Source organism: Drosophila busckii, chromosome 2L (genome assembly GCF_011750605.1).
Source record: "Drosophila busckii strain San Diego stock center, stock number 13000-0081.31 chromosome 2L, ASM1175060v1, whole genome shotgun sequence".
NCBI classification, from domain to species: domain Eukaryota; kingdom Metazoa; phylum Arthropoda; class Insecta; order Diptera; family Drosophilidae; genus Drosophila; species Drosophila busckii.
The window spans coordinates 16,531,512-16,552,302 of NC_046604.1; the positions used below are offsets into that span (position 1 = coordinate 16,531,512).

Consider the following 20,791-nt stretch of genomic DNA (forward strand, 5'->3'; position numbering starts at 1 on the left):
AAAAACATACCGATACTGAGAGTGAGTGCAGCAGCGTGCGCGCGTATTTCATTTGGCGCTCTAGACGTATGCAGGAAGTGTCGTCGCGAAACCAGTGCATTTCAAATGTTGAAGAGATCAGCTGTGTTTTGTTTATATTTACATTTTGTTGTGAAATAAACAACAGTTTTATTTAAATATTATGTTAATCAATTTAAAGTACGTCATCGTCCTCCTCCATCTTTGGAAACACAAGTTCGTAATAAGCTTGCAGCCGAATCTCATCATCTAGCGTCGGTTCACCCAACACCAGCGGACCCAGCTGTTGATCCACCATGATGCGCCAGAATTCTTGTAAATCCCGTTCAGTTGCTCTTTGTTTTAACTCTGCCGCAAAGTTATTATACTCGGCAAAGCTATTGAACTCCAAGCAGCTCTTGCGATAAATGTCCAGCAGTTCGCCCAACTCGACAAGGTTCAATTTCTTTCGATCCAGCAGCGTTAAGATGACCAGTCGCATTTGCGCTGCCGTTGACTGGAATTGTGCATCCTTTTGAGTTGTATTTGTAATAGAGCGCACTTTCTGTAATAGCTGCTTGTAGTCCTGGGCAGGAGTGACAAGACCTATGCAATCAATGGCAATGTCAGAATTTGATTCTTCCTGCTCTTGCTTAACTGGTGGCAGCTCATTCTCTTCACGTTCCCTGGCCTTTAGCTTCTCTAGCCAGGCGTGACTCTGCTCCAAAGGAAACAAAGCTTTAACAACTTTGGCAGCGTGCTTGGATGTTTGCTCAATGGCTTCAGGTACACGCCAAAACTTATCTACAAAATTCTTGTCCCTAAGCATTAGTTCAAACTGCTTGTCGCTCCTGTTTTGATCCAGCACCTTGCGCTCCAGCACATCCATTACGTTCTGCTCGTGTATGCTGGGCAGTTGGTCAAAGGGCAGCAAATCGTTTTGCCGTTGCTTTCTTGGCTGTTGTGAATTCTTTAGCGTGCATTCCAAGTCCATGCTATCAATTAGCTTGTCCACTGCATCCAGCTGCTCCGTACTGCATTCTGTTTTATCTGTGCGCAGTGCGGGAAAGTCCCAAAACTGCAGCTGATGCTGATACGACATCTCCAGCATGTAGAGCGCTGCGGGACGCGTTTCCGTGGGCTCCTGCGGCAGCAAAACCACAATGCGTGGCTTGTTGAGCTTGGCGCTGTATATCTTCCAGCCGACTATGACGCTTTTCTGCAGCAGCATGGCCTTGACCAAAGCGTCCAGTTTACGTGCAGATGTGGTGTTGCCCTTTTGATGCACCAGCATGTACAGGGAGTCACCACAAAAATAAGCATCGGGAATGCTGCTGCGCTTGGCAAAGCCTACAAAATGCAGACCCGGCGGATGAGCTGGTTCTGGTTCAACGAGTGTATCGTCGTAGGGCACAGCAGTGCCACCCAGCATATAACCATCGATGAGTTCCTCGGGCAACACTGAGATCTCTTTACCCTTGACGGAGTAGTGCTCTTCACGCGACACCTGCTCGTTATCTTCGGCCCACTTTTTTTCTAGCTTAAGAAAACGTTCGTTCTTCATGGCTATAATACCCTGCAGACTAAGTGAAATGGTATTGCCAATATGCAGCTTGGCATTCCATACCCAGGGGCGGCGATTGGTTATTTTAAAAATAGACCCTAGTGCCTCCTTGAAGTTACACAACGATGCATTGCAATGACTTACCAGTTGCAAGGCATGTTTTTGATTATCCAGCTCCAGGCTTGAGGCTTTGGGTGATGCTTGAAAAATAGCCTGCGGTTCATTGTTTTCAGCATTGTCTATGTAAACAATGTTGTGTGTGCTGCCAAAGTTGAAATTTATATTAGCTTGAAATAACAAATCTTGATGCGCTTACCTCACTATGAGCTCAATGCCTGACATAAGCAGATTGTTTGTAATGTTCGTGTAGTCTTCATACTGTTGTGGCATGTGGTTAAAGTCAAAGAAAAGTAATATACGCTGCCGCTGACATTTGAGACTGTAAACAAAAGCTTTAAATAATTGAAATTAAACAGCAAACGCTAAACTCACACAACCGCTTGCTCCTGCAAGGACATAGCTACAGCTAGACCGTCCAGCCACTGGCCTTCATCAGAGCTCGTTTCATTAATAAATTTGTAAAAGCTGAGCAGTAGCTGCCAGGTGCACAGCTGCGTACAAGGATACTGCACAACATTCAGGCAAGCGTTCTCATCTTTCTCGTTTAAATCGTTCATAGTGCGCTCAGCGCCCACGAGCACAAAGGACACATAGTCCTTTCTACTGCCTACAATCTGTAAAGTAATGACATTGCCTTTAAATAAAAACTAATTACGTGTTTTTAGCTGCATACCTTGTCCTTGATAATTTCTGCAATGCACTTTACTGACTTCAATTTAAATTCTTCGCTGGCACATTGCCGCACATCCAAAACAATTATGAGACACTCCTGCACATACAAAAATGTTAATTAATAAAGCTGTTACTTCATATATGCATAAATAATGTTTATTAACCTTATTTGAAGCCATCTTATTGCAATAATATTATTATTTCAGCTTCTCTATTAAAACCGGCGCAATTTCACAACAAATGGAGGCAACAACTCGATAAACATTCGATAAGTTATCATAAACTTTCATAACTTATGAGCTATCGCTACTTTGATGAGTAACTGTTACCATTAAATAAAGACCAATTAAATTTCAAAAACTGTTTTTAAATTTATTATTAATTATAAAATTATAAAAGCTATATATTTTTAATTTATTGAAAGTTTTTTATAGTCCTGCAGCTTTTCCAGATAGTGCGCATTTTGACTCAAATGATTAAAAATTAAATTGGTATCAAGCACATTGGTGGCTGGTCCACCGTATTCCGCAGGCAGGGAATCAAATCCAATCATTTCACGCAGTTTGCCCAAATGCCGACCATCGTGTGTAAAAATCTGTTACATTAAATATCAATCTAGCTCATTTTGTATATAACAAGCACTTTTAACTTACGCGTTCCTTAAAGTCTTTATTCATAAAAGGTAAAAACAGCGAGGAAGTCACATGCATTAGGAATCCACGCTGAATTATATGTACAATGCGTTGGCTAAACGGCAGCACCGAGTTTTTATCATTAACCGTCTTCATAAAGGTGGGTGTAAACTGTCGCAAAAAATTGCGTGTGGTGCTATTGAAGCAATACAAATTAATTTTTGTTTCAAAAAGTACAATCGATAAGTCTTACCCTTGTAGATCACAAATGACCGTTATGCCATTCTCTTGTACACGCGGCAACATTAACAAGGATTCAAATATAATATCATCCATTTCAATCAAATACTGTAGATAGTTTGGATATTGCTGGAATGCATCGACAGTCTTAAGAATGACCAGCACACGTCCATTTTTATCTGTATGTGGCATCACATAGCGACAGTTTGTTGCAAAAAATATTTTTCTATAATATTCTATAGGGTTCTGGCATACCCAGGTGGGATGCTTGAGCTTAAAATCATAGTAGGCATGTATAGCTCGATAGGCCTTAAAGGTATCCCAGCTGGTGTAGTGTAAAAACTTAGTCAAAAATATTTCGTCCGTGCCAACTTGAAGCTCATCTGACTCTATAATGGTTAATATACTCAATCAGTAGAATTCTTTATGTGCTAAGCATCACTTACTCTCCACCAGTTCACGCAATTGTTTAATTTTAAACTGCTCTTGAGCGTTGCGCTCCTGTTTGCTGCGTAAAAATAACATCTCACACTTTAAAATTTTGTAAATTTTCAAACAGGTTTTTTATTTAAGGTTCCGAGACTGCTATCCGCACTCGAAGCGCTTCGAATGCGAATGCGATAATGTTTGTCATAAATATTATTGAAATTTCATTTGGCATTATTGTTTATTAGTTTTATTACCCAAACGCTTTGTTCATTTTAATCGATGAATTTCTAAGCCTAAAGCTAAAGCCATAAACGGTACATCAAAAAATAAATTCAAGCATGTGTGAATAATATTAATATGTAAAGAATTTTATTATAAACGTTAGTCTGCTTACTAACCCAATAAAAGTCTACCAAAGTGGCAATAAACAAGCATGACATTGAATATTTGTAGGCACGAGGCAAACGACCCAGGGGCGTGACTAAATTGAAAATGTTGAAATTAACATTGCTATTGATAAACAGCCAAAAAGAGGCAAGAGTGACTTAATGTTACAAAGGGTTTGTTAGACAAAAAAAATTTGTAGATCTTACATTATCAGAGAGGACGGTAAAAATCAGTCTTATAAAATATATTGCACACTAAAATTAAAATTCACCAACAGACAGCTTTCTCTTGCAGCAAGCTAGCATGCACCTGTTTTGCAAGAAATCTAGAAGAAATAAGATGGTATGAGAATAACTTATTAATTTAGATAAACAAATATATGCTCACCTCATAGTATGCGTTGGCAGAGCGGCCACGAATAATAGAAAGATGACATTTTGCTGCTCATCAGCATGTGCATAGCACTTGTGATAGTCGGAGCAACTATACTGATCAAGCATTTTACACGCGCTGGGATTGTTCAAATCGCTGCTGTCGCTAGTTGAAGTCTTCAGTTCATTCATAGTTTCCAAAGTGTGATCAAAGAACTTCTTAAGCATATCCAAACGCTGCAGATCACCCACAACTATACGCTTAGCATTAGCCGACTGATGTAGATTGCGCGTAAAAACGCTTTTGTGTGACTCATTGTTGATCATTATAATGGCTAATATATGTGGATCAATATCAAGATGTTCGGGCAGACTGCGTGGCACACAACGCTCTACATTGGACAGCAGATTAGCCTCGTTGCGATAGGCATTCATTGCATTTACATGCAGCTCACGAAAGGCTGGCTCAGCGCCACACAAGACACAGAGCACGCTGTTGGCCGACACGGGTACAGTGACAAATCGAAAGGCAATATTTGGACTCTTGCGTGGCAAGTAGACGGGCGCATCAAGTTGCAAGCTGCTGGAAGAATTAAGCAGAAACAGCAATAGCTCTCGGTCCAGAGTGTCCAGATCCCACCAGCCCTCGGTAGCAACAGCAATACGCTGACCCACAATCAGGCAACAGAACAATGAGCCACAATTGGAACTAAATTCATTTAAGCGCTGCAACAAATGCGCATTTTCCATTGCCAACAAGCAGTCGGTATATCCCAAAAGTGTTGTGCCCGCACTAGCCGCTTCCAGCGCAGCATCCACAATGGGCACATATTTCTTAGCATCCTTTTTTAAGCGTTCCAAGAGTGCCGGATGTGCCAGCTCGTCACGACTTATGAATAGCGCTATGGCACCAAAGGCAAGCTCGGCTAGTGTTTGTAGTTGAAGCTCGCCCATGCCACGCCCACATACTATGAAAGTAATTGCGTTGTGAAAGTCGCGCCAAATGTAGGTCCATTCATCAGTGTGCGTGGTTTGCAGTTGTATGCCAAGCGATTTGAAGAACATGTGAAACCCATTCAACGAAGCGACTGTTGAGAAAGGCAGCTAAAAAGAGAGCAACAGGTAATGCTCACGTACATTCTCAGACATATATTTTCTCCGAATTTAAGCTCACATTATCGCATTCTCCTTTTTTACGCGTAAATATGGGCAAGCCGCCATTTGTGGTCAAACAATGCAAGTAGATGGACATTGTTTTGTTTGAATAAAGCGTTTGTTTATTATAAATTGCCAACCGTTGCTTATTTTTATAGAATTAGTGATGTGCCCGTAAATCGATTGTAGTACAAGCACGACACGAGTGCTCGTACTCAGCACGACACTTATGTGCTTGTTTATTTGTTCCAAATGATACCATTTTGGCAGCATTTTCAGTAACTGATAACATTTCTTAAGCTTCACTTATGTACGCTAAGCAGTTTCAATCATTTTTACAAACACCTTTTACTACCCCACACCGATATTTGTTTTATTTTTTGTTAAATAATTTGAAGTGTGCAAACATTTGTTCGATAACCGATACTTTATAGAAGCATTTCTTCTCTGAGGGCTGCAGCGACGACAAATACGTGTTTTGACAAAAGAGCCGGTTGTATTTTGCGCGTTTATAATTTATTGTTTTATAGTGAAAATAAACAGCATTATATTTTTATGATCGTATGCATTATATGTGCGTCAGTAACTGCTGCCTTTCATATAAACAACCATTCCGGCACCGCGCATGACGCTTGCTGTGTAGCCCTGGTTTTCACTACAGAAGGAGAAGAAAAGTACTGCGAAAAAGTTTGTTTAAAACATACAAATTGGTCACAACGTTTAACCGTTGTTAGCCAAACTGCAAATAAGTTCTCAGCATACATGTGCTTCAGTTGTACCGGATGAGACTATTCTTCATCAAACGCATGAACTGAAATCAAAGTTCTGCCTGTCTGGACAAAAAACGTAGCCTTTTTCATTCGATTTGCGCTCTCCATTACCCACGCTGCTTCTGCGGAATCGTAAGTTGCAACGCTTTCCAGAAACACGGTAAGTGTAAAAAACACGAAAACATTGTAAAATGTTTATGAAATTGTTTAACGACAACATAAAACAACAATAGGGTTGTACAACAAGCGCAATTTACTATGTGCACATTTTTTTAGTTGTGAAATGCCGTCGCAGTCTCAAGATGCGCTGAGCTGCTTTGATTGTATTTTGCATGTGTAAGCGGCATATGTGTGCGTGTGTGTTTTAAATGTGCCAGTATATGTGTGTGTGTGTGCGTGCTAGAGATGAACGTTATTGTGATTGCGATTTGGAGAAAACAAAACCAAGCCAACTTGGAATTGCTGTTTACTTCTTTCTACGCTGTGAATAAGCATAATTTTAATAAGCAAGAGTGGAGAGAAGTGGTGTTAATAGTTGTGTATAAAACAGCGAAGTAGCGTTTACAACCGCATGATCGAGTAACAGGTATGCAAAAAAATATATTGCCTCATCTCTCGAATGCGTCTGTGTGAAATATGCGAAAAAAAATTGCAAACGCGCGCCACTAGCAGGAGCACGCTTGTATCTGTGCGTAGAAAATAAGAAAACATGCGTTTGTACTTTAGTATGGTTGCCTATGTGCTATAAAAAGTAAATATATAATTTTTCATTTTATATATGTTTATAGAACTACGCCTACACTGAGCCCTGAGACGACAGACAGCGCAACAACAGAGACCCGCAACCTCATCCTTGTTTTGGCCGACGGATCAAGCTAAAAGCGATCAAAATTAACGCGGACGCAGTTAGTACTGCTGGTTCTGCTGAGAGACGCAGACGTGAACGCTGCTTCTATTACAAAGCAATGGCGATGTTAAGTTCCGATGAGGCGAGCAAACTGCTTGACTTTAACCAAAAGCTGGACATAAGTCTGCTGGATAAGATTGTGGAGGCGCTCTATTCATCACAGGGTGAACAGCTGCGTCTGGCGCAGGACATACTCACCACACTGAAGGAGCATCCAGAGGCATGGACGCGTGTCGATAGCATACTCGAATATTCACAGAATCAGCAAACGAAGTTCTATGCACTTCAAATACTCGAGGAGGTCATTAAGACACGTTGGAAGGTGCTGCCGCGCACTCAGTGCGAGGGCATCAAAAAGTATGTGGTGAGCCTAATCATCAAAACATCCTCGGATCCGGCCATTATGGAGCAGAACAAAGTGTACTTGAACAAGCTGAATATGATACTGGTGCAGATACTGAAGCGCGAGTGGCCACGCAACTGGGAGACCTTCATTAGCGACATTGTGGGCGCCTCGAAGACAAACGAAAGTCTGTGCATGAACAATATGGTCATCTTGAAGAATCTGAGCGAGGAGGTATTTGATTTCTCCCAAGGCCAGATAACGCAAACAAAGTCCAAGCATCTGAAGGATACAATGTGCTCGGAGTTCTCGCAAATCTTCACGCTCTGCTCATTTGTGTTGGAGAACTCGATGAATGCAGCGCTCATACAGGTTACACTAGAGACGTTGCTGCGTTTCCTCAACTGGATTCCGCTGGGCTACATATTCGAGACAACGCTGATTGAAACGTTGATCTTCAAGTTTCTGAGTGTGCCCATGTTTCGCAATGTAACACTGAAGTGCCTATCCGAAATCGCTGGTCTGACGGCGGCCAATTACAATGAGAACTTTGCAACGTTATTCAAGGATACGATGGTGCAGCTGGATCAGATCATTGGGCAGAACATGAACATGAATCAGATTTTTCTATGCGGCAACGACACGGAACAGGAACTGGTGCTCAATTTGGCCATCTTTCTGTGTACCTTCCTCAAGGAGCATGGCAAGCTTGTGGAGGACAGCAAATATGTGGATTATCTGAATCAGGCGCTCATGTATTTGGTCATGATAAGCGAAGTTGAAGATGTTGAAGTGTTTAAAATCTGTCTGGAGTACTGGAACAGCCTTGTCGAAAATCTGTACAATACGGAATTCTTTCATCCCACGCTGGAGTCATCGAAGCGACAGCAAACATATCCGCGACGCCGTTTCTATGCGCCCATACTGTCTAAGGTGCGATTCATAATGATATCGCGCATGGCCAAGCCCGAGGAGGTGCTGGTTGTGGAGAACGAGAATGGTGAAGTGGTGCGCGAATTTATGAAGGATACTAATTCAATTAATTTGTACAAAAATATGCGAGAGACTTTAGTATTCCTTACTCATTTGGATTGCGTAGACACGGATCGCATAATGACGCTCAAGCTTATGAATCAGGTCAATGGCACCGAATTCTCCTGGAAGAATCTGAACACTCTGTGTTGGGCCATTGGCTCAATATCAGGTAAGCTGCTTGACTGTACTATTTGCATTAATCGAAATAATTGACTTACTCTATGTTTTTTTAGGTGCCTTTTGTGAGGAGGATGAGAAGCGTTTCTTGGTCACTGTGATTAAGGATCTGCTGGGACTGTGTGAGCAGAAGAAGGGCAAGGACAACAAGGCGATTATTGCCTCCAATATTATGTATGTGGTGGGACAGTATCCGCGTTTTTTGCGCGCACATTGGAAATTCCTAAAAACGGTGGTGAACAAACTGTTTGAATTTATGCATGAGACACATGACGGTGTCCAGGACATGGCCTGCGACACATTCATCAAAATAGCAATCAAATGCCGGCGTTACTTTGTCACAATTCAACCAAACGAAGCGTGTACATTCATCGACGAAATTCTGAGCACAATGAGCACCATCATATGTGATCTGCAGCCGCAGCAAGTGAGTCCGTTTGATAATGTTTCAATATATATGAAATTAACTCTCATTTAAATAACTTTTGTAGGTGCACACGTTCTATGAGGCGGTGGGTTATATGATCTCCGCGCAAGTCGATCAAGTGCAGCAGGATGCGCTTATTGAGCGCTACATGCTGCTGCCCAATCAAGTTTGGGATGAGATTATAGCACGTGCATCGACGAATGTTGATTTCCTTAAGAACATGACAGCCGTTAAGCAACTGGGCAGCATACTGAAGACAAACGTGGCCGCGTGTAAAGCGCTGGGCCATGCGTATGTCATACAACTGGGACGCATCTATTTGGACATGCTGAATGTGTACAAGATTACATCGGAGAACATCATACAGGCCATTGAAGTGAATGGCGTCAATGTGAACAATCAGCCGCTAATTAAATCGATGCATGTGGTCAAAAAGGAGACGCTCAACTTGATAGCCGAGTGGGTGATGCGTTCCAATGAGAACAAGCTAGTGATGGATAACTTTATACCGCCCTTATTGGATGCTATATTGCTAGACTATCAGGTATGTCGAGTTGCGATCAAAAAATATCGATATATTCAATATCGCAAATCCTTGCTTATGCATTTCCTTGATCTGTTTACAGCGGTGTAAGGTACCATCCGCACGTGAACCCAAAGTGCTTAGCGCGATGGCAATTATTGTGAACAAACTGCGTCAGCATATCACAAATGAAGTACCAAAAATATTAGATGCTGTTTTTGAATGCACGCTGGACATGATCAATAAGAATTTCGAGGACTTTCCGCAACACCGCCTTAGCTTCTATGAATTACTACAGGCGGTCAATGCGCATTGTTTTAAGGCCTTCCTCAATATACCACCGGCACAATTTAAACTTGTATTTGACTCAGTGGTGTGGGCCTTTAAGCACACAATGCGCAACGTTGCAGACATGGGCTTGAATATCTTATTTAAGGTTTGTTTATAACTTTCAGTTAATAACTAACTAACTGCTAATATTTGTTTCTCTTGTGCATTTTAGATGCTGCAAAATCTTGAACAACATCCGAATGCGGCGCAGAGTTTCTATCAGACATATTTCACCGATATACTTATGCAAATCTTCTCTGTGGTAACAGATACTTCGCATACGGCTGGTCTGCCCAATCATGCCATTATATTGGCATATATGTTCTCTCTGGTGGAAAATCAAAAGATCACAGTGGATCTGGGCCCCATACCAGACAATATGATATTCATACAGGAATATGTTGCCTCATTACTAAAGTCGGCATTTAATCATTTATCTGATAATCAGATCAAAGTCTTTGTCAATGGCCTATTCAACTTGGACGAGAACGTACCAGCATTTAAGGAACATTTGAGAGATTTCCTTATACAGATAAGAGTAAGCTACATAACAATAATTTGAGTGTTATTATTAACTGGGTAAAACTTTTTGCAGGAGGCCACTGGCGAGGATGATACCGATTTATATCTGGAAGAGCGTGAAGCTGCATTAGCCGAGGAGCAGGCAAACAAGCGTCAAATGCAGCGCAATATTCCAGGCATGTTGAATCCACACGAGCTGCCAGAGGATATGCAGGATGAATAGGATATGTCGTATAAGCTGTGCATGCTGTTTGTTCAAGCTTGAGTAGTATGCTGGATGATGATGATGAGATGTATGAGTGCTTTCTCGTTTTGAGAAAAAAAAAAGTATAAATGTTTGTTTGATTGAATGCATATGAGTATAAAAGTTATATATATATACGAGCACACACACACACACACACACACACATAAACCCCACAAAACACACACACACACAGACGCCCTCATGGACTCAATCACATGCTGACGTATGTTAGAACAAATATAAAAGTGTGCATTAAAGATACCTTAATATGATTAACATATTTTTGCACACTTGACTGTCAACAGAAGAATCACAACATATATATATATATTAAAAGTTAACCCACTCCCGACTCCCAAAACTCCCTCACATCGAACGTTGTCTACATTACAAAAGCAAACGAATGCTGCAAACTTTATACATACACACACACATATACTAATAATAAATTATAATGTTTGTTTGAAATTTTTAAATGAGAAATAATTGTAGAAATATCATGTATGAATGAAAAACGAGCGAAAACACCAGACCCCCCATACTTTTTTCCCAAATGCAAAACACACACACACATAAAGCAACAAATATACATACATGCGTACTACTATATAAACGAGTAAAATAAACTTAATTGTAGGTTGTCCACACCACACCAAGCAAATTAATGAGAAATTAATTCTATGTATAACACTTGCATAAACTCAATAAACAAAAGGTAACATTAAATCCAATGTATGTAATGTGCGTTCCACAAAAAACTGTAATAACAATAACTACATACACACACACACACAGACAAACACTTGCAGAAATATAACCATAGTAATTCGTATGAGTATGATTGATTGATGAAGATGTTTAAATTTTTACATTTAAATTAGTTTGTACATTAATTTAAATAAAAATCAATTACAAAAAAAGAAAATAAATCTAAACGTGCTTGGATTTATTTAAGCTAACAGTTGGATTAAAACACAATTAAATATTTTGTACGTCATTTATTTTTAGTTAAGTTATAAAATGTCAAAATTCAGTGTAACGTATATTAACAGGCAAGCAATTATAATGCAGAAATTGTGTATCCTTAGAGAAGTCTAGCCATCTGGCATAGATTTGCTGCGAAATGTACCAACTGTCGCCAATGGAATGCGTGGGGTACTCCTTGGTTTCATAACTAAAAGGCAGCTCAATCTCTTTGGCAACGCGCAGTTTATAATCGGTGGCATTAAAGGAGCGCTGGGACTGCAGCGCTAAGGTAACAGCATCCAGGAATAGCTGCCAACGTGGCTTGTAGTAGTCAGCAACAAGGCCGGACCACTGCTTGGAGGCATAGTCGAGTATTTGACCATCTGGACCCCAAGCTGTGATTTGATTGCGTGCATTGAATTCGAAGTTAGCGCGTAGCTGTGACGTTGGTGCCAATTGCTTGCTGGACTGCAGCCAGGAGCCAAGCAAAAAGTGTGAGCTACTTGCTAGTATGAGCTCCAAGTCATCCAGCAGTAGTAGCAGCTTGCTGCCCAAATATTCAAAGCGCTGCAGCTGCTTCTTGCGATAAGCAGACTTGAGATTAACATAAAGCTGATCAGCGCTTTGCTGTAGAAATTGACGCGTTATGTCCACCAGATCATGAGCATACATGGCGTACTTGTCGTCCTCCAGTGGTATAATAGCATTGGCTGACAGCAGCAGCTGCCAGGCTTGCTCAATGCTGGAGCTGTTGTACCAGGTCCAGGGTGTTTGACCTAGACTAGGACGTCGATTGATGGCATATTTGCCGCGCATGCGCTCTAGTCCGTAGTAGGAATAGACGCTGCCACGCAGCAGCTGCCAGGCTTGAGCTAGACGCGTATCATTGACGCCATAACGTGTCCAAGCGTAATAATTAAACCAATCAACCAGCTGCAGCTCAGCGTCGCTCCAGGCGCGCTCTAGCGTCAGCGCATACAGCACATAGTTCTGTCCAATGCCTTCGGGTGTTATCCCAACGCCCACCATGCTGCCATGTGGCAAACGTCTAGCTGCAGTAATGCCTTTGTTTATAATCTCCACGGAGCCAAACATGCCCAGCGTGCCACCAAAATTATGCAGCATGCACCAGACAAAAGGCTGCCCATAGTAGGAGTAAGTGCGTTGATACTGTGGAAACTGCTCGCTTTGCAAATCCAGCGCCAGAATATTGCCCAGCGGCACAGCAGTAAGAAAAGCCTGCACCAAGGCATCCGACCAAAAGCTTGTGCGCAAAAACATCCAACCCTGCAGCAGCCATACAGCTTGAGCATCCACTGCATGCATGGATTCATATATAGCCTTGGCTGTCGCCTCGACATACGCCGGCTCAGCCAGACGCGGACGCATTTCATTGAAGGGATCACTAAAGTAAATGTGATTGCTGCCATAAGTTTGCTGCACACGCTGCAGAAACAACGTAGCCAGCTGCTTGAAAAGTGGATCACTGGGCTCCACAAACAAGCTGCAGCAATAGCTGCTGGGAAAGTGATTCCAGCGCTCCATAGCGGTCAAACTGGCATTTGGATAGATGCGACGCATAGCTACAGGCACATGTCCAGCAAATGCAGGCAGCGCTACGCTCATGCCCAGCGCACGTTGTGCTTGGAGCACTTGCTGCTGCAGCAGCTGCTGTAGTCTGGTGTACGTGGGCGGCAATGGACCTGCCCAGCCGCGTATGTTGCCCATGCGCTGCCAAGCTTGAAATGCAGGTCCAGCAAAGTGTGCAGCAATTTCCTCAGCGCTTAGTCCAAGCTCTTGATATAGCTGCTGCCAAATGTGCTCCTGATTGGGCGCTAGACTGAGATTGATGCCCATGAGCGCCATCCAATCAATGTGTCTACGCCACTGCGCAAAGTTCCACCAGGCAAAGCTGTAGCTCCAAGTGCATACATTTTGATAATAAACAATGGCACTGGCGCTTGTGGAGCGATAAGTTATATTCGGCAGCTGCAGATTGTCGGGCAGCTCGATTTGAGTCTTAAACCAGTCCACATCTTTGTGCAGAGCGTACTTCAGATAATAATGCAAACCCTTGCAGACTGACACACCATCCCAGCCAGCAATGCGCACTTTGCGCGTAGTCAGCAGTTCAATCTATGTAAATTAATTTAGTAACATTTCCAATGCTCAAATTCAAGCACTCACCTGATAGCTGCGCAGCTCCAGCGACTTATCCACCTGCACTTCAAATAAATTCGCTGCACGCTCGCCCAGCACACGTTCTATGAGCTCACGTACTGCCAGCTCCTGCTCAATTGGTTTTGTCTCCGGCACAATGCGCGACAGCAGCTCAGCACCAAAGTCTTTACTCCGTCCTTGCTGTATCAAGAGCAAGATCAACAGCAAGCGTAGTCCGTGCATGATTTACGACAGCTGCAGCTTTGATAATGAACGTGAAAAATTTATTAAAGTCAAAGCCACTTTGCACGCCAATGAGCATACAAAAGAAAATTGAGAGCAGTGGCAGCTGCTAAATCAAAATTGTGATTGTTATGCTTGTTTCTTATCAGCAATAAATACATACAAGCAATCATGTAGGTGTGTGTGTGTGAAATTATTAAATACAATATTTAAACTTGTTATATTTGCAGCGAATTCTCTTATTTGACTGCTTATTAGCAGAATTATATTTTGGCTGCTGCTAACAACGGTAAAAGCTTGCACTTGAAAAAATATTTGTATCATTTCAGCATTTAAGTATCACAAACACAAAGCGAAACGACTTAGAAATAAAACTCATAGTTTCGTATTTCAGTATTTTTATTGCACATCATCATTCTTAAAAACTAACAATAATATTATTTCATTTTTCTTTTTGGCATTTCAAATACTTGTGTGCAACTTAAGTACATATATTTAAACTTCTATAAATTTCAATAACAATAAAGCAATGTATAAATTAAAATTAAAGCGACCAATTACATCTTTAAGCTGTTGCCAACAAATCCTATTTATTTATTTTTTTTAAAGCACTGGGCTATACTGCAGCCTAGATTTGCGCAATGCTAATAACAATCAAACTATGCTCAACTATTTATGTATATAATTACAACTTTTTTTTTGTTTGTATATATGTCGTAGTACGCATTAAAATGTGTACTATGTATAATTTAAAAGCCTTGCATGTTACGTTTACAAAAATCAAAACAAAATAAGTAACTACTTTTTGCACAGTGTTCAAAAAATGACTAGCACTAAACAGCCCCGTGTAGTAAGTATGTGTGTACCTATGTCTGTGTTTTTTTAAAAAATACTTAAGTCTACTGTACGTATGTATATGTATGTGCATAACTAACAATTAGTACATACATACACTGAAACAACCTAGTTACAATTTCTCTCAGTGTGAAGCAGCTCTCACATTGAGTAGAGCTCTCTTGTTGGAGTCTCTCTCTCATGCACGGATACGTATACTTAAGCTTAGCTAAATATTATAACGGCATGCAATAACCGTTAAGAGCCCATCTTTGTTGTATTGGTAAATTCGTTGTGCTGGCCCCCGCTGCAACTTGTTGCTGGTTACTCACTCACTTATGGAGTACGCCTTGCGTACGCACTTGCTGTGCCTGGTCATGCGCAGCTCCTCCTCCTCATGCGGATGATCGTGCTGGCGTAGCACAGCCGTCTCACTGTCGGGTGGTTGTGCCGTTGAGGATTTATTTAAAGCATTCGTGCGTATGAAATCAATCGTGGAGTAGCCCTGGGTGCCAGATGACTCTGTCGTGGGCGTTTTGGCAGCAGCAGGACGTTGCACTTCTTTCTCCGGTGTATCTGGCGCTGTAAGTATCAATTTTATGCCACTGCCACACTGGACCAATACTTTAGGAGAGTTATTACCAGGACTGCGAGGTTGATCCAGATCAAGCACTATGTAGTTAACGCCAGACACACTGGTGGGAGTTCCTGGCTGTTGTTGCTGCTGCTGCTGGGAGGAAGATGCAACTGATTGTTGTGAAGAATCGCGTGTCAGCAGCGGCAGATCCATGGGTCCAATATTTTCATAGCACCGTTCACTGCCATTGCCAGGTGCAGCAGTCGCATTTGGCATATCGAAGATCAAACGTTCGCGTGGCGTCTCGACATTGGCATAAAGACGCACCGATTCGTTTAGCGCAGGTGCTGACTCTTGCGGTGGCATATCGATCGACTGTTGCTGTCGCCGCATTGTGCTAAATGCGCTGTTGGTTGCCGTCGGCGTGGCGTCGGGTGGGGTGTTGCTGTTGCGCTGCTCCTGCAGTATGCGCTGCAAAGGCTGATCAAAGTACAAATTGCAAGCGGTATTGATATAGGCGCCAGGAGTTATGGGCGACTGCAGTGCGCCACTGTCGGGCAACTGCTCACCGCCCACCAGCTGCAGATTGGGCAGTGAATCCGGCGAGCTGGGTCCATCATGTAGCTGCGTGCCATGCAGCTGCAGTGCAGCGCGAGAGAGCAATGGCGCTGGCTCTAAATAGTTGTTGCTATGTGGCTGCACATCGCTGCGTCCCAGAAGCACCGAATTGACGCGCTCTCGTTCGCGTTCTACCTGCGCAAATGCGTCAGTGTTCACAGCATTGATGTAGCGCTGGAACATTGGATACAACTGTTCGGCATTGTGTATGCGAAAGGTGTAAATGCCTGGGCCGGACATACAGCGCCTGCCAGCCTCTAAGCAGAACAAATCACCATTCAGACCATAACGACGCAAATTGTGCAGCGCCCACACAATCGGCTCACAGCCAGGGGTTATGAAAATGAGCTCGCGTGGTGTCAATTCCAAGAAGCCACTGCGTATTATTGGCGCCGGCGCTTCTGGTCCGCTGGGCTGCAAATGTGCCACACGCACACGAAAAACATTGTCCTGTCCCAGTTCATGTAATTTGTTGGTGCTAGTGATGCAGCCCATGGCGTTCTAAAGTATGATTTAGTTTAGGTAACGATAGTAAGTAATATGCAAGCACACTTACCACATAGCCACGCCTATTTATTTAACCGTGCAGCGCTAAAATTGCAATCAGTCAATGTTTTTCTTTTAATGTTTTTTTTTTGTGGTAGTGCTGCTTAGCGCTGGAACTAAATTCGATATTAAATCGATTTTTTACGCTGATTCTTGTGAAAACCGATACATTTGTGAACGATACTCAACTTAAGTAACAGCATCGTTTAGACAACGTTGCCAGAAATTTCAGAGCGCGTCTATACGCTTTTTAAAATAAACGCCTTGTTTACTAAGCATAAATTTGTTGAAATGGATGTTTTTACATTCGAAAAATCATTTCTGGAGCGCCTAAAGGAGGCAGAAGCAGTTCTATCATGGGATGGTGCTACAATGCCTGCCTCACAAGTGCGATCGGAATGGAAGTCCTATGTTGAGTTGCAAATTGAGCCAGCAGGTAAGTTTTTTGCACACATGTATGCACACACACACACACATACTCAATTTATGCAAATCAACAGGCTGGCAGGCTATGTGGAAGATACCACGCGTAATCTGCGAGGATCTCAAGCTACGCTATCCTACCATTGTCTTTGGCTATGTGGATCAGGTAATATTCGACGAACTAAAAGCGGTGTTTGTGGTTACGGCCGTGCAGGATCAGGACGTACATTTGCCCGAGAGCAATGAGGTTTCGCTTATTGAGTTGTGGCCAACAATGCAGCAAGAGAACTCAGCTTTGAATGCTGATACCACGGCCGAGTGTATAGATCGCTTGCGCTTCTTTTATACGCACGTATGGATGCCTTGGGACAAGGACTGTGATGATGATCGCGACTGGGTGCAATTGCATCTGCATGCACGCATACAACTTGCCTGCGATTTAAGCAAGAATCGTTTGCCTCGTCCACTGGCTTTACACATACGCACCCTCCTAATGGAAGCGCGCTATATACAACAAAGATTGGAGTACCTGGAGCTCGATCTGAGCGACGCCGAAGCGGAGAGTGATGATGAAGCCGTAGAGCTAAACGACAATGCTACGGATCCACCACGCAAACAGTCAAAAACAGCTGGCAGTCCCAAGGATAATGCTTTAAATAGATCAAGTCTGCCACCTGTGACAGATCTGATGTGTCTGCATCTAAGGCTGGCTATTATACGCAGCGAGTTTGAAATATTGGAGAATCCCGAAATGCGACGTGCCTACAGTGAATTGCAGAGCAATGGACTAAAACGCCACTTGCTGCAGCGCAGTCCAGGAAAAGCTGAGATTGTGGAACGCGCCCCAATATGCCATCTAGTTACACTGCCAGCGGAGCTGCAGACACAGCTTAGTCTACTAACGCTGGCAAAGCAGCATGTTAAGTCCAATACACAGGTGCAGCTTGGCAACACTTTACAGGTGAATACTTTAAGCTTACCCTTATTCTTAGTAATTCATTTTATATATTTTCATTGCTTACAGGACGTGCTTAGCATTGCGCAGGCCAACGATAGCATCTTGTTGTCGCCAGGACAGCACACTATAAAGTTTCTGGAACAGATTAATGATAATGGTAGCATCCATGGATTAATTGCAGCCGAGCTATGCACTTTGCCCAAACAAGAACTGTCAAAGTTGCCATCTATTTGCTCGAGTGATGAAGATAGCACATTGTTGGTCATTGATGGAGATTATAGCATATCTCAAGTGGTACTAGACTGCCGCCATGTGCGTCGTGGCATCTTGCTGCGTAAGGGCACGCTAACTCTAAGCAGTTGTCGCCTTGTAGGTGATGGCAGTTCGAGTACTCAAGAAGCCATCGTGTGCCTATCCCAAGCAGCTGTAGTTCTTGAGGATTGTCTGCTAGAAAATTTTGCTGTTGGTATTTCCATGCGTGCTGACACAAGCGCCGAGCTGAACAAAGTCACTATCAAAAAGTGCATAACAGGATTGGAATTGTTGGATCAGAAGGCCAAGCTCAGCTTGCAGACCAGCTGTACCTTTGATAGCTGTAAGCTGGGTATATTAGTTGATGGCATAGCGCTGCAAAATAGCACTGAGAAGGCCGTGTCCCTTAATCATTTTAGCGAGCTGCAACGGTAAATATATAGTATATATTTATACATATTTTATTTACATGTATTTTTTCTATTATATTTGCAGTTTAAATGAGAGCAACTGGCTGGGAAACTGCTGCTTTAACAATTGTCTGCGCAGTGTGCGTGTTATCAATGAAACAGAGAAGCTGCTGGTCAAGCGCCCAAATCAAAATCTATTGTTGGAAGAGTTAGATGAGGAAAATAAGGAGAACATGATTTAGTTTTTAAGCATGCAATGTAAATCGTAATCACTAAATGCAGGCATATAAATATATTTGAAATTTGCGCATTTCAAATGTACAGCATTACGAATTTTAGCACATATCATCAATATCATATCAGCACATATCATCCATTATATCGTTTAATGATTGGTATCGATTAGTATCGGTGAGCAGATGCAAATGGCAAGACGGTGCACAAAAAGTGCATTTCCCAAACAATTAAATACAGTGGCGAATATGTTAATATTGGCTGTGTAATTTGAGCGGCAGTACAGAGAGCAACACCAGCATGACAAAGGAGCACTGGATGCAGGAGCTGCCGCCGGAGCTACGCGCTATTTCAGTCATTAATTTGGCTATTCCGGGTATGAGGTCACCAACAATAACAATAACAAACATTCTTAATTAATCCCAAAGCTATTGTTTTGCGTTGTAGGTTCACATAATTCGATGACCTATGGAATTAATAGCAGCTCTGAGCTGGCACCCGATGCGGAAAGCGCTATTAAACGATGGTATCGCTTTTTTCCCTGCTTTGTGCGACGTTGGAGCAAAAATCAATCTTGCACTATTTTGGATCAACTGCAAATGGGCGTGCGCTACTTTGACTTGCGCATAGCACAAAAAGATGGCAAATTCTATTACTGTCATGGACTTTTTGCCATGGAGGTGTTTGAGCCATTGTTGGAGCTACGTCAATTTCTTGACACGCATCCGCAGGAGCTAGTGGTGCTTGACTTGCAGCATTTCTATGACATGAACGTGCCGCAGCATCAACAGCTGCATACAGAGCTGTTGCAATTTTTTGATCAACGTCTTTATGCGACAACAGATGGTTCATTGCTGGATTGCTCCTTGGCGCGTTGTGAGCAGCTGCAGCGACAAGTGGTGCTCATCTACAGACGCTGTCCCATAGTCCTGCCCGTGCAGTTCTGGCCTAGCTTTGCATGGCCCACACCATGGCCCAACAAAGCGAGCATTAAGAAACTGCAGGCATTTCTAACAGACTCACTGCTGTCTCGTCAGCCACAGCAGGGTTATGTCTCTCAATGTTTAATAACGCCTACGGGTCGCTATATAGCGCTACGTGTGTTCTTTACGCTAAAGGGCACAGCTAAGCGTGTGGATAAGAAACTAAAGCCTTGGATTCTAGAGCAGTCCCCTGGACCTTTTTACAGCGGTCAGCCGCCACGCGCAAATGTCTTTCTTGCTGATTTTATACAGCTCAAGGATGCACAATTCTGTGATTGGGTGATTCAGCTAAACACAAAGCTGGAGCAAGCACAAGAAAAGGAGCAGGAGCTTTGATGGGTTTCCATTATGTAAGTTTTATACATTTATAAGTTATATGGTGCAGCTAAGTCTACGTACAAGCTTTAATTTTATAATTGATATTATTATTTGTTTTTGTTGAACAACTTTACAATTGTTTACTGTTTTATAAAAAATACACGCCTAATGCATTTAGATGTGAGTAGTCGGCATTTATTGAAATAAATAATGTGTCAATGCTGAACATAGTGTGAAGGTCAGTTACTAGAAAACAAAGAGATAACGAGTAGCAATAGTAGTTTATTTTATAGCAAGGTACTAGGCGAACAGAAATCAGCAGCTGCAAGTAATTGCTCTTCGAACTCGGCTCTGATCCTCACTCTTTTGTAAGTAAAAAATTTTCATATCTTTCATAATGTCGACATGCTCTCACGACTTT

The 20,791-nt window shown here is 42.4% G+C and overlaps 8 protein-coding genes across 10 annotated transcripts; 3 read left to right on the plus strand and 5 right to left on the minus strand.

The window, feature by feature from the left end:
* Positions 1–169: 169 nt before the first annotated feature.
* LOC108599865 (X-ray repair cross-complementing protein 5) lies at positions 170–2,599 on the minus strand. The gene is made up of 5 exons (XM_017987013.1): positions 2,518–2,599; positions 2,355–2,450; positions 2,054–2,295; positions 1,878–2,000; positions 170–1,823 (listed from the first exon to the last, which is right to left on the minus strand). Exons 1-5 carry the CDS (start codon positions 2,530–2,532, stop codon positions 194–196), a joined length of 2,106 nt encoding a protein of 701 aa, XP_017842502.1. The 5' UTR covers positions 2,533–2,599; the 3' UTR covers positions 170–193.
* Positions 2,600–2,762: 163 nt separating this feature from the next.
* On the minus strand, positions 2,763–3,827 carry LOC108606450 (retinaldehyde-binding protein 1). Its single transcript, XM_017996606.1, has 4 exons — positions 3,672–3,827; positions 3,239–3,614; positions 3,007–3,181; positions 2,763–2,948 (listed from the first exon to the last, which is right to left on the minus strand). The coding sequence occupies exons 1-4, from the start codon at positions 3,748–3,750 to the stop codon at positions 2,763–2,765; spliced, it is 816 nt and encodes a 271-aa protein (XP_017852095.1). The 5' UTR covers positions 3,751–3,827.
* Positions 3,828–4,046: 219 nt separating this feature from the next.
* On the minus strand, positions 4,047–5,881 carry LOC108601673 (protein fuzzy homolog). Its single transcript, XM_017989584.1, has 3 exons — positions 5,587–5,881; positions 4,429–5,516; positions 4,047–4,366 (listed from the first exon to the last, which is right to left on the minus strand). The coding sequence occupies exons 1-3, from the start codon at positions 5,662–5,664 to the stop codon at positions 4,309–4,311; spliced, it is 1,224 nt and encodes a 407-aa protein (XP_017845073.1). The 5' UTR covers positions 5,665–5,881; the 3' UTR covers positions 4,047–4,308.
* A 56-nt stretch (positions 5,882–5,937) lies between these two features.
* Positions 5,938–11,287, plus strand: LOC108608341 (exportin-1). Of its 2 annotated transcripts, XM_017999684.1 has the most exons (7): positions 5,938–6,497; positions 7,126–8,791; positions 8,856–9,226; positions 9,291–9,770; positions 9,853–10,185; positions 10,252–10,617; positions 10,675–10,824. In XM_017999684.1, exons 2-7 carry the CDS (start codon positions 7,303–7,305, stop codon positions 10,822–10,824), a joined length of 3,189 nt encoding a protein of 1,062 aa, XP_017855173.1. In that variant the 5' UTR covers positions 5,938–6,497; positions 7,126–7,302. The 2 variants fall into 2 exon arrangements, with proteins under 2 accessions (XP_017855173.1, XP_017855174.1); XM_017999685.1 differs by lacking the exon at positions 5,938–6,497 and having other exon boundaries at positions 7,303–8,791; positions 10,675–11,287.
* A 560-nt stretch (positions 11,288–11,847) lies between these two features.
* Positions 11,848–14,257, minus strand: LOC108597774 (alpha-N-acetylglucosaminidase). The gene is made up of 2 exons (XM_033293189.1): positions 14,002–14,257; positions 11,848–13,950 (listed from the first exon to the last, which is right to left on the minus strand). Exons 1-2 carry the CDS (start codon positions 14,215–14,217, stop codon positions 11,872–11,874), a joined length of 2,295 nt encoding a protein of 764 aa, XP_033149080.1. The 5' UTR covers positions 14,218–14,257; the 3' UTR covers positions 11,848–11,871.
* Positions 14,258–14,699: 442 nt separating this feature from the next.
* Positions 14,700–16,945, minus strand: LOC108608512. Of its 2 annotated transcripts, XM_017999913.1 has the most exons (3): positions 16,803–16,945; positions 15,694–16,747; positions 14,701–15,633 (listed from the first exon to the last, which is right to left on the minus strand). In XM_017999913.1, the coding sequence occupies exons 2-3, from the start codon at positions 16,739–16,741 to the stop codon at positions 15,380–15,382; spliced, it is 1,302 nt and encodes a 433-aa protein (XP_017855402.1). In that variant the 5' UTR covers positions 16,742–16,747; positions 16,803–16,945; the 3' UTR covers positions 14,701–15,379. The 2 variants fall into 2 exon arrangements, with proteins under 2 accessions (XP_017855401.1, XP_017855402.1); XM_017999912.1 differs by having other exon boundaries at positions 14,700–16,747.
* Positions 16,946–17,027: 82 nt separating this feature from the next.
* Positions 17,028–19,151, plus strand: LOC108608511 (protein nessun dorma). The gene is made up of 4 exons (XM_017999911.1): positions 17,028–17,228; positions 17,293–18,176; positions 18,240–18,856; positions 18,921–19,151. The coding sequence occupies exons 1-4, from the start codon at positions 17,084–17,086 to the stop codon at positions 19,075–19,077; spliced, it is 1,803 nt and encodes a 600-aa protein (XP_017855400.1). The 5' UTR covers positions 17,028–17,083; the 3' UTR covers positions 19,078–19,151.
* A 101-nt stretch (positions 19,152–19,252) lies between these two features.
* Positions 19,253–20,596, plus strand: LOC108607965 (PI-PLC X domain-containing protein 2). Its single transcript, XM_017999092.1, has 2 exons — positions 19,253–19,445; positions 19,517–20,596. Exons 1-2 carry the CDS (start codon positions 19,370–19,372, stop codon positions 20,386–20,388), a joined length of 948 nt encoding a protein of 315 aa, XP_017854581.1. The 5' UTR covers positions 19,253–19,369; the 3' UTR covers positions 20,389–20,596.
* Positions 20,597–20,791: the final 195 nt, after the last annotated feature.